Raw genomic sequence first — 12,524 nt, 5'->3', positions numbered from 1 at the left:
TAAAAAAATTTATTTAATTTATTAGAGATAATATTACAATTAGTTTCTTACTAATTCATTTGATTATGCTTAAAATTTTTGTTATATTATTCAAATAGGTTTAAGATTCAATAGCTAGATTTTTATTCTCAATGGTAGGTTATTTAAGGTAAAAAATGAATCCATATTTAGTTTTTTATTTTTATTTATTTATTTATTTTTATTTTTTCTTATTTATTTATTTATTTATTTAATTTTTATTTATTTATTTATTTATTTTTATGTAGGGGTATGCTACACCAATGTTAAAAATGATTGATTTAAAGAAGGGTGAAGAATATGTTATAAGAAACGAGAGCCGCCAGGTTTAAGGGAAAGGGAAGGGCTTGATGCAACAAGGGGGCTTTCTATTCATTGGGTTGAAGAATAGAGATCCAATTTCTGCTAATTTCTAGGCCTCCATCCCTATTAAGGTTATGAGGATGTTTTATGATTTCAATTGCCTCCCAGACCTTGCATTTAAAATAATGTTTCTCGTTGGCAATGATCTTTGTGTCTTCGAGGCATATGTGGTGGTTTGTCTTCCCCGCATGCTCGGCTAAGGCTAAGGAACAAGTTCTTTCATTACGAATATCAGCACTATGTTCTTTCAGCCTGATTTTTACTGACCTGCCAGTTTCACCTATATAGTGCTCTCCGCAAGAGCAGCTGATCATGTACACACCTTTTTGCTGGAGGTGTTCCGGGTTGTCTTTAATAGATTTCATCTTTTGCTTAATTGTTGTCATGGGTTTAAATGAGGTTTTAATCTCTTTCCTTATGAGAACTTTGGCAAGCTTGTCAGTGACACCTTGAATATATGGAAGGAAGGCATTAGCAGTTTGAGGTTTAGATATATCTTTCTTGCTTCCAGATTTGGCTTTTTGGATGGCTTTGAATATGTCTTTTTTATTGTATCCTAGGTTTGTAAATATTTTCTTTAAGTAAGTAATCTCTTCTTCAGTGTGCCTCTCATCTGATATCCTACAGGCTCTGGTGAAGAGTGCTTTGAGGACACCCATTTTTTGAGCAGGATGGTGATGTGAATCTGCATGAAGATAGTTATCAGTATGCGCCTTTTTCCTAAACACTTTGTGTCCTAGGGAACCGTCCTTATTTCTTATAAGGAGGATGTCCAAGAATGCGATGCAATCATTCTCCTCAACCTCCATTGTAAATTTGATGTCATCCGACATGCAATTGAGATGGTTTAAAAAGTTTTTTAGCTCTACTTCCCCATGCGGCCAATTCACACTGGTGTCGTCCACAAACCTAATCCAGAACTTAGGTTTTAATGGGAAGGTGTCAAGAGCCCTCTTTTCAAATTTTTCCATAAAGAGATTGGCCACAATAGGAGAAAGAGGTGATCCCATGGCCACTCTCGAGGTTTGTTCAAAGATTTCCTCTTGGAAGATGAAGAAGGTGGAGCGTAGACATATTTCTACCAATTTGGCAGTTTGAGGGTCCACTACTTCTTTAACCACTTGGATAGCCTCATCTAAGGGAACCTTGGTGAAGAGTTGGACAACGTCAAAGCTAACAATTTTATCACCTGGATCTAGTTTAGTATTTTTGATGAACTCAACATATTGGTTGGAGTCTTTGATGTAAGAGCTGGTTTTACCTACTATAGGTGCTAGCGTGCTTGCGACATACTTAGCTAATTCATAAGTAGGTGCTCCGATAGTATTGACTATGGGTCTAAGGGGGACATCGGTTTTATGTATTTTGGGTGCTCCATAGATACGAGGGGTAATTTCACTATCAGGGGTGAGGCGTTTCTTCAGTTTCTCATCAAGGTTGGATTCTTTGATAGCTTTTTTGACAAGTCTTGTGATTCTTGAGATAGGGTTTTTCTCAAGTTTCCTGTAACTACCACTGTTATAGAGGTGGTCCTTCATTTTGTTTATGTATTCTTTTTGATCCATTACCACTGTGGCGCCTCCCTTATCTGCCTTTAAAATAACAATGTCCTTATTCTCTCTAAGGCTTTTTAAGGCTTTAAGTTGTTCCTGGTTTAGATTGCTCCTAGGTGGTCTGGCTTTCCTCATAATTACGACACATTCTTGTCTAATGAGTTCTTTATCTGTATCGTTAAGAGATTTTATTCCTTCTTCAAGACTGCATATAATTTCTTCTTTCGGGATTCTATTGGGTGCTAGGGAAAAGTTGAGTCCTTTGTTGAGGACTCTATTTCTTCATTTTTCAATTCATAAGCTGAAATATTAATGACTTTTTGGTAAATAGAGTGATGGTTTTTCATTATTATATTGCCATTATTTCCTTCTAAGTTGTTTTTTGTAATAATAGGTTTTTTAATGTTAATATCCACTTTATTATTTATTTTATTATATCCTAGTTTATTCATTTCATTGGTGTTTACATTATCTAAGTTCATGGTTCTGTTGCTTATACTTATGTTCCCAACTGGTATGGCTACATTAATTTCATTATTTACTACTTCCTTGCTATTTTTATTATTATTTAAATTTTTAATGTTAGGTAATTCATACCTGTTGTAGTCTTTTATGCTTAACCGCAGATCCCTAGCTTCGGACACAGCTTCTTCGTTGAGCATTGATTTTTACGTGTTTGTGATTGGCCCATCGTTCTGGCTTTTAGGGCTGCACTTTAACTCAGTGGTTTCCCACTCCACGTTAGGTTTTTGTAGCGGTTTGTTTATCTTTTCAGGGTTGTGTCGTATTTCCTCATCTTCACATTCCAAGTCTATCTTCATTTTACCTGCACTGGGTTTTGAGATGAGCATCATTCTTATTGGATTTTCAGTGCTAGTCGTATGTCCTGCGTGTTCTGCGTGCCAAGTCTCTGCGCTGTTGGAGTTTTTTACATGTGACCCTGGATCCCCAGCTTCCGATACAGCTTTCATGTTGAGCATCACGCTAGGTTTTTGCAGCGGTTTTATTATTCCAGGGCTGCGCTGTATTCCTTTCTCTTCACATTCCGAATCTATATTTTTTCCATCTGCCCTGGGTTTTGTGATGAGCAGCACACCCATTGGATTTTCAGTGTTGGTCATATGTTCTGCGTGCTCAATGAAACCCATATGCCATGTCCCTGCGCTATTTGGAGTTAGCGTATTTATTCCTTGCCTCATCTTATCCAGATTGCATTCCAGTTCCGAGTCGAATTTTGGTAGCAGTCTTTTTGTTTCATCTGCGTTTTTAATGTTGTTCATATTCCATGCATGCCCAGTGAAACCTGCGTGTAATGTCTTTATGTTGCTTGGTGTATCCTGGGACAACGCATTTGTTCTTCTTACATCTTGCTCATTCAGATTGCATTTACCTGTCAGGTTTTCCAGTTTTCTCTTTTGTCTCAAGCGAGCTGCATGTCCTTCCTTGCCGGCTTTGAGTGCTGTCGATGCATCAATAATTGTCCATAGGTCTCCACGAATGTTTGATGCTAGTTTTAAGTGTGTTCTGAGTGCTAACGCCGATAGCTTGGCTAAAGAAAATCTGGTCCTACGAATTTCTAGGCGGATTAATGTTTTGCTGAGCTGTTTAAAAGCTTTATGGTTTTGCTGATTATTTAATCTGTGTTTTATGCAGGCAAAGGATGGAGTTAGGTTGGAATCTCTACACTCCTTCAGAAAGGCTAGATCTGATTCCCTTCTTTGTATTTTGACCCTTATCTTTTCGAGATCACGAATTTCTTTCCAAGTTCCCCCTCCGTACAGGGTAACAATCATGTTTTGCAGATTTCTGTGGTGTGGTTTTTGAGATTCAGTACTCGGATATTCCACAGTTTTCATTTTTGCATTGTCTACGTTTCGAGTCTAGAACAAGACTCATCCTCAGGACTTGATTTACAAAGAAGTGAAGTGCTGGTTATAAATATGTTTTTAAGGAATTTTCAGGACAGCCGACTTAGTTTAATTCAATTTTAATTATTTAGTGTATTTTATATAATTATTTAATAAGTCTGATGAAGCTGCGTTGATGTGTTATCCTATTATATATTATATGTCCTTAATATTCATGTTATTCAAGTCTATAAATTTATAAAATTAATCTATTTGAAATAATATTATAATTAGTTTATTATTAATTTGTTATGACTATGTTTATTATATTATTAAATAGGTTTTAAGATTTAATTGTTTTATTATAATGGTTAGTTGTTTATGGTATTAAATTAATCAATTTACATTTGTTATATGTGAGGTTATGTTGTATAATGTTAATTATGATTTAAATTATGGTTTGCTTTAAAAAATTTATTTTATTAGAGATAATATTATAATTAGTTTCTTACTAATTCATTTGATTATGCTTAAAATTTTTGTTATATTATTCAAATAGGTTTAAGATTCAATAGCTAGATTTTTATTCTCAATGGTATGTTATCTAAGGTAAAGAATGAATCCATATTTAGTTTTTTATTTTTTTTATTTTTATTTTTATTATTTTTTTTGGTTTTTTATTTCTTTTATTTTTTATTTTTTATTTTTTTTAGTTTTATTTATTTATTTATTTATTTTATTTTTTTATTTCTTATTTATTTATTTATTTATTTTATTTGTATTTATTTATTTATTTATTTATTTTTATGTAGGGGTATGCTACACCAATGTTAAAAATGATTGATTTAAAGAAGGGTGAAGAATATGTTATAAGAAACGAGAGCCACCAGGTTTAAGGGAAAGGGAAGGGCTTGATGCAACAAGGGGGCTTTCTATTCACTGGGTTGAAGAATAGAGATCCAGTTTCTGCTAATTTCTAGGCCTCCATCCCTATTGAGGTTATGAGGATGTTTGATGATTTCAATTGCCTCTCGGACCTTGCGTTTAAAATAATGTTTCTCGTTGGCAATGATCTTTGTGTCTTCGAGGCATATGTGGTGGTTTGTCTTACCCGCATGCTCAGCTAAGGCTGAGGAACGAGTTCTTTCATTACGAATATCAGCACTATGTTCTTTCAGCCTAATTTTTACCGACCTGCCTGTTTCACCTATATAGTGCTCTCCGCAAGAGCAGTTGATCATGTACACACCTTTTTGCTGGAGGTGTTCCGGGCTGTCTTTGACAGATTTCATTTTTTGCTTAATTGTTGTCATGGGTTTAAATGAGGTTTTAATATCTTTCCTTATGAGAACTTTGGCTAGCTTGTCAGTGACACCTTGAATATATGGAAGGAAGGCATTAGCAGTTTGAGGTTTAGATATATCTTTCTTGCTTCCAGATTTGGCTTTTTGGATGGCTTTGAATATGTCTTTTTTATTGTATCCTAGGTTTGTAAATATTTTCTTTAAGTAAGTAATCTCTTCTTCAGTGTGCCTCTCATTTGATATCCTACAGGCTCTGGTGAAGAGTGTTTTGAGGACACCCATTTTTTGAGCAGGATGGTGATGTGAATCTGCATGAAGATAGTTATCAGTATGCGCCTTTTTCCTAAACACTTTGTGTCCTAGGGAACCTTCCTTATTTCTTATAAGGAGGATGTCCAAGAATGCGATGCAATCATTCTCCTCAACCTCCATTGTCAATTTGATGTCATCCGACATGCAATTGAGATGTTTAAAAAAAAATTTAGCTCTACTTCACCATGCGGCCAATTCACACTGGTGTCGTCCACAAACCTAATCCAGAACTTAGGTTTTAATGGTAAGGTGTCAAGAGCCCTCTTTTCAAAATTTTCCATAAAGAGATTGGCCACAATAGGAGAAAGAGGTGATCCCATGGCCACTCCCGAGGTTTGTTCAAAGATTTCCCCTTGGAAGATGAAGAAGGTGGAGCGTAGACAGATTTCTGCCAATTTGGCAGTTTGAGGGTCCGCTACTTCTTTAACCACTTGGATAGCTTCATCTAAGGGAATCTTGGTGAAGAGTTGAACAACGTCAAAGCTAACAATTTTATCACCTGGATCTAGTTTAGCATTTTTTATGAACTCAACATATTGGTTGGAGTCTTTGATGTAAGAGCTGGTTTTACCTACTATAGGTGCTAGCGTGCTTGCGACATACTTAGCTAATTCATAAGTAGGTGCTCTGATAGTATTGACTATGGGTCTAAGGGGAACATCGATTTTATGTATTTTGGGTGCTCCATAGATACGAGGGGTAATTTCACTATCAGGGGTGAGGAGTTTCTTCAGTTTCTCATCAAGGTTGGATTCTTTGATAGCTTTTTTGACAAGTTTTGTGATTCTTGAGATAGGGTTTTTCTCAAGTTTCCTGTAACTACCACCGTTATAGAGGTGGTCCTTCATTTTGTTTATGTATTCTTTTTGATCCATTACCACTGTGGCGCCTCCCTTATCTGCCTTTAAAATAACAATGTCCTTATTCTCTCTAAGGCTTTTTAAGGCTTTAAGTTGTTCTTGGTTTAGATTGCTCCTAGGTGGTCTAGCTTTCCTTAGAATTACGGCACATTCTTGTCTAATGAGTTCTTTATCTGTATCGTTAAGAGATTTTATTCCTTCTTCAAGACTGCATATAATTTCTTCTTTCGAGATTCTATTGGGTGCTAGGGCAAAGTTGAGTCCTTTGTTGAGGACTTCTATTTCTTCATTTTTCAATTCATAAGCTGAAATATTAATGACTTTTTGGTAAATAGAGTGATGGGTTTCCATTATTTTATTGTCATTATTTCCTTCTAAGTTGCTTTTTGTAATATTAGGTTTTTTAATGTTAATATCCACTTTATTATTTATTTTGTTATATCCTATTTTATTCATTTCATTGGTGTTTACCTTATCTAAGTTCATGGTTTTGTTGCTTATACTTATGTTGTTGTTCCCAACTGGTATGGCTACATTAGTTTCATTATTTACTACTTCCTTGCTATTTTTATTATTATTTAAATTATTAATATTAGGTAATTCATACCTGTTGTAGTCTTTTATGCTTAGCCGCAGATCCCTAGCTTCGGACACAGCTTCTTCGTTGAGCATTGATTTTTGCGTGTTTGTGATTGGCCCATCGTTCTGGCTTTTAGGGCTGCGCTTTAACTCAGTGGTTTCCCATTCCACGTTAGGTTTCTGCAGCGGTTTGTTTATCTTTTCAGGGCTGTGCCGTATTCCCTCGTCTTCACATTCCAAGTCTATCTTCATTTTATCTGCGTTGGGTCTTGAGATGAGCAACATTCTCATTGGATTTTCAGTGCTGGTTGTATGCCCTGCGTGTTCTGCGTGCCAAGTCTCTGCGCTGTTGGAGTTTTTTACATGTGACCCTGGATCCCCAGCTTCCGATACAGCTTTCATGTTGAGCATCACGCTAGGTTTTTGCAGCGGTTTTATTATTCCAGGGCTGCGTTGTATTCCTTTCTCTTCACATTCCGAATCTATCTTTTTTCCATATGCGCTGGGTTTTGTGATGAGCAGCACACCCATTGGATTTTCATTGTTGGTCTTATGTCCTGCATGCTCAATGAAACCCGTATGCCATGTCCGTGCGCTGTTTGGAGTTAGCATATTTATTCCTTGCCTCATCTTATCCAGATTGCATTCTAGTTCCGAGTTGAATTTTGGCAGCAGTGTTTTTGTTTCATCTGCGTTTTTAATGATATTCATATTCCTTGCAGAATGTAAATTAATACTCTAATTGCAGAATGTGGAATTTTTTTTTTGAAAAAGGAAATTTGATTTTCTCAACAATAATGCTTGTACCTGAAACCTTGAGGAAGCATGAATTCAAGAATCAAGTCTAACATACCTTGCATTAACGAATCTCCCTTTTTTTCACTATGTTCGAGGAAACTTAGCTTTAGTAACAGAATCCATGTACATTTCATTAGAAAACATTCATTATTATTCAAATGTGGAAATCTGTCTTCTAATTTTGATTGCAGATTTGTACTTGCAGTGAAGGAAAGGTGGGTCTAGGATGGTCTTTGGCCTTCCTCAATCATGAGCTCAGAGCCTAGAGGTCATTATTCAAGCCTAAGAGACAAAAACCAAGCTTTTGGAGCAGATCTGATCAAGTTTACATCTGCTACAAAAGTGCTACAGGAGGGATCTAAATTGTCGAATGCCAAAGTAAATCAAATGAAAATGGGATGGGAAAAAAAAATTATTAAGTAGGATGTCTTAAGAATCCATTCCAAGTGGAATGATTCTAAAATACCCCTGTTAACACATGCTAAAAAATAGCAGAAAAATACTACTCTAAAAACTGAAAATTCAAGAACTAGTGAGCTAGTTAACCTACCAAATGCCTAACCTAATCAAGTGCAAATTCTATGGAGTGAATTTTGTTATTAACTTGAACTTTTTTATGACCCAATAAAATATAAACAACTCAAATTAAGCTCATTAACATGTTCTAAAAATAGCAGAAAATTACTATTATTTTGCTGCAAGGGATTTTCATAAATTCTAGATTTATGAACTAGTCAACCATTCCAAGTAGTTCAATTATGAATATGACTTTTCAATGTTGTTATAAGTATGAATCATTCTTTTGAATCTATAAATAACCTTCAAAAAAACTCACTTCAATCATTTAACCAATGTAACCTACAACAAAAGAAGCATGAACAATAAATGCAGAAATAAGAGATGCAAGTGAAAAAAACATTCAAAGGAAATAAATAAATTGTACAAGAGGATTTTGAGGTTCTTGGGATGGCCAAGCCCAAGGAAACACAGAGTCCTATGAAGAAACCAAGCTTTAGACGCTAAAAATTGTGCCAACCTTCATTATTTGAATCAATCCAAGTACATCCCTTCTAAAAATGAAAATGTAGTTGCTAAATAACAAGTTTTCTCCACATGAAGATTAAGAAAAGCATGGCCCTAGAGGCAAATTCGAATTGGTACTTATACAAATTGATGGGGAAGAATTATTCTTAAAAGGAGAAAGCTTTCCTCTCCAAAATCCCTCAAATAGTGGATTTGGTTCCCAACACTACGAATCTGCATTAAATGACAGGGAACGCATTCCTAGATTTTCTCAACCAGTGGAGCTCTAGAATTTGTCAATAATTTCATGATATTCAGTTCATTTATTATCTAATATTGGTCCATCCTATAGTAGGGATAAAATCCCTATATTATCTGATTCAAAATTTACTCCATATTCTCTCAATATTCTCCAAAAATAAATAATATTAGGCACATAACATGCAATTATCTCTAAACCTTCCTAAGAACATATTAAAGCTTAAAAACATTATTAAGTGTATAAGAAGAGATTTAATACAGCCTTTTTGTGCCTATGAAAGGTTATATGGGCCTTAATTTCTATCTAATTTGGAGGCCCATCAACACTCAATAACATATATTTAACATAGTCAAACTCTATCTTTTGTGACTGATATATCATATATTTTATGTCATGTACTTTCAAGATGATCGGATAAAACAATTTTTGTTTCTGAGACTTAAGGGTTGGTTTCTTTTTCCAACTAGTTTATTGTTTCTCTCATTGGTATTTTGTGGGACATTAATCTGAATACACTTTGTGCATGTACTAATGTAACTTTTTATATTTTAATAGAAAGTTGCATTTTTTCAAGGAAAAAAATGGTGCAAAGTAAGCAAGCAAACAAGAAAACAAATGAATATATTTTCCTATGGATGTAGGATCATACAATTAAGAAATGTGAAATGTGATAATGTACAATTTATCAACGTGAAAGTGTCAGACTATCAATTAATCTAAAAGCAAAGAACTATGTACCTATATGTAAGGAAACCAAATAGTAGTAAATACTGCAAGGTTCAATGGTTTACGGATGTGCCCCCTTTTTCTTTTTTGAGGTTGTCTAATGATCAAGTAGCGTTCATCAACATCACGAATGGTATAAATGGAAATAGGGAAGCAATAATATCGTTTTCATGGGACATGACAGAAAGGATGGGCTTGAAGAGGCATGCATGCTACTAAATCTCCCCTTCAAGACCCCAATGTGAGTTGTTAGCTCACTTTTTGGATCATCAGCGGCAATGCGGCATGCACTAAGAAAATAAAGGGCAGGAGACACAGTGAATACGGAAGGAATACGAAAATAGAAAAGAAATAGTGAATAAGGAGGGTGGCCCATGGAAAGAATCCCTGTCGTTTTCACAAGCCATGAATGAAAGGGTTGTCATTTCCACGGGAAAAGGCAAAAATGGATACCAACATTTCAGTTTTTTCAATTTATAACATTCAACATTTCGGCTCAGTTTTTTAGCTAGAATATTGGCCTCTCATTTGAGAGTTTGAATGGAATATAAACTCTTAAGCAAGAGATTTTAAGTAGAATATAAACTCTTGGCCATGAGTTTGTGCCCAAGAAATTATTTTTTACCAAAATTTTGGCCAAGAGAATTAATTAGAATTTAACATTGTTGGCCAAGAGTATTAAATGGAATCTAAACTCGTGACTGAGAGTCATAGTTAGAATATAAACTCTCGACTGAGATTTTGCAACCCCAACATTAACCCTGCTAAATGCTTGATCGAAATAATTTAAAACTCTTAGCTGAGAAAGTTTCAAACTCTCAACCGAGAAAATATTTTGACTTTTTTTCTCAACTAATATTTTTTTGAACAAACCATGACTTACCCCTACATACCAAAATGTGTTTCCCATTTTAGTTTTTTCACCTAGTAGATATTCCTAGATTGAAGAGTTTCTTTTATACACGGGACCAAACCACACCATTGGATGATGTGGGAGGGAAGATGATATTTATTACCTAAGACCTTATAAAATCATGTTAAGATGAACCTTATGGAGGACACTTTGCAAAAAACAGGACATGATATAAAGTACTTCACTAATGGTACTAAATTCCCACTATATTTTGAGGTGCCAAAGAGTATGTAAAGAGATGTGATAGTTGGTAAAGGATGTGACACCTAGTTATGTTAGATGAAATTAATTTACAAACTTAGCTAGTGGTGGAACCGTTTGAGAAGTGGGCCCTTGATTTCATAGGGCCCATAAACATTTTGTCTCAAAATAATTCCTACATCCTAGTTTGCACAAACTATGTTACAAAGTGGAAGAAAGCAAAAACACCCCAAAAAACTATAAAATATATAGTGGTAAAATTTCTCCATAGAGAAATATTTGTTAGATTTGGAATACCTAGGGAAATTGTCATCAAAGGAGGTGATAAATTCACTTCCAAACAAATTAGAACCATTACATATCTCTACTAAATTAAACAGAATGTAACTATGCCATATCACCCACATGTCAACAAGCAAGTGGAAGGAATGAATAAAATCCTTAAGTCCATCTTAAAATATTATTCAGCTACATATCAAGGATTGGCAGATAAACTTCCAGATGCCTTGTGGGCTTATAGAACCAAATGGTGAAACACTACATGATGTACTTCATATGAGCTCTTATATGGAAGGAAATTTGTCATGCCCATTGAGACCCAAGTGAAGACCTTAAGAACTGAACTAGAACTAGGCATGGACTTAACTTTTCAAGATTCCCTACACCATATAGATGTCATTTAGCAATAAAGGGTAAGGTTGCATGAAAAGTTCATAAATAAGGAGTTCTCTATGGGGGATTGGACTTTGTTATTTGATTCTAGATTCAAGGACTTTAAAGGGAAATTCATACTAAATGGATGGGGCCCTATGAAATTGATATGGTGTACAACAATGACACCATAAAATTATGGATTGTTGATGAAGCTATAACTCCACTAATTGCCAATAGGAACATACTCTAACTATACAAGAATTCACTATCCAAGGAGGAATTTGTAAAGAATATCCATAATGTATGGGCCAATAATTATCTAGAGATTGTCTTCCTAAGAGAATCTCCATGTTAATACACACACACACACACAAACACATATAGTAAAACAATATTTTATGTCTCTATTTTTTTGGGGGAAATATTTTAGACCCTTGTTCAATTTCAAAGTTCCAAGTTGCTCAACATTCCGTATGTTGATGCAACACCATATTGCTTCAACACAACACTATTATCACTACACTAGATGATGTTGCAACATAATAGAGAACTAATGAGATGTTAATGGGGAAAACCAATCACCAACCACCACATGCTCTCATATAATTCAATTCAACTGAAAGATTTCAAATTCCACATGACTCCTCGATTATTTTACATTTCTTTAGTTGTTGCAACATGGAGCTCATGTCTTGTCACAACACTACTTTATTTGTTGCAACACCAAATTTCACATATTGTTGCAACAACCGCTCATGTCGTGTTACTACAATGTAGCCAACACACTAATACATTGCATCATCGCCTTACACAACAATCAAACATGACTAATTTTTGGAGGTATTTCTTTCATGCATTGCAATTTTCATGAAGTGACTTGTATCCTCACAATCATTTTGTTGAAACCAACACAATATTTACCATTAACTTACCTCTCCAACCTATCCAATTTCACATGATAAATTTCAACCTTGGGTAATAGTTATTAACACTCAACATCAATGTTGACATCACCTACATTCTTGCCATGATTATTTTGTGCCAATGACATGATGTATGGTATGCTACATGGAATAATTCCATTTTTGGAAAATATTGTGCCAACCAACCC

At 34.9% G+C, this 12,524-nt stretch overlaps 1 protein-coding gene across 1 annotated transcript; it reads right to left on the bottom strand.

Annotated features, from left to right (window-relative positions):
* Nucleotides 1-386: 386 nt before the first annotated feature.
* On the bottom strand, nucleotides 387-2,069 carry LOC149169124 (uncharacterized). Its single transcript, XM_089425086.1, has one exon. It carries the CDS (start codon nucleotides 2,067-2,069, stop codon nucleotides 387-389), a length of 1,683 nt encoding a protein of 560 aa, XP_089281212.1.
* Between the last annotated feature and the right edge of the window lie 10,455 nt (nucleotides 2,070-12,524).

The sequence above is a fragment of the Pinus tabuliformis genome, chromosome 4_2 (genome assembly GCF_031772625.1).
Source record: "Pinus tabuliformis cultivar Carrire ecotype Pingquan chromosome 4_2, CPIR1, whole genome shotgun sequence".
Taxonomy (NCBI): Eukaryota; Viridiplantae; Streptophyta; class Pinopsida; order Pinales; family Pinaceae; genus Pinus; species Pinus tabuliformis.
Note: the sequence above shows the minus strand (reverse complement) of the source record. Positions and strands in the feature narration are given on the sequence as shown.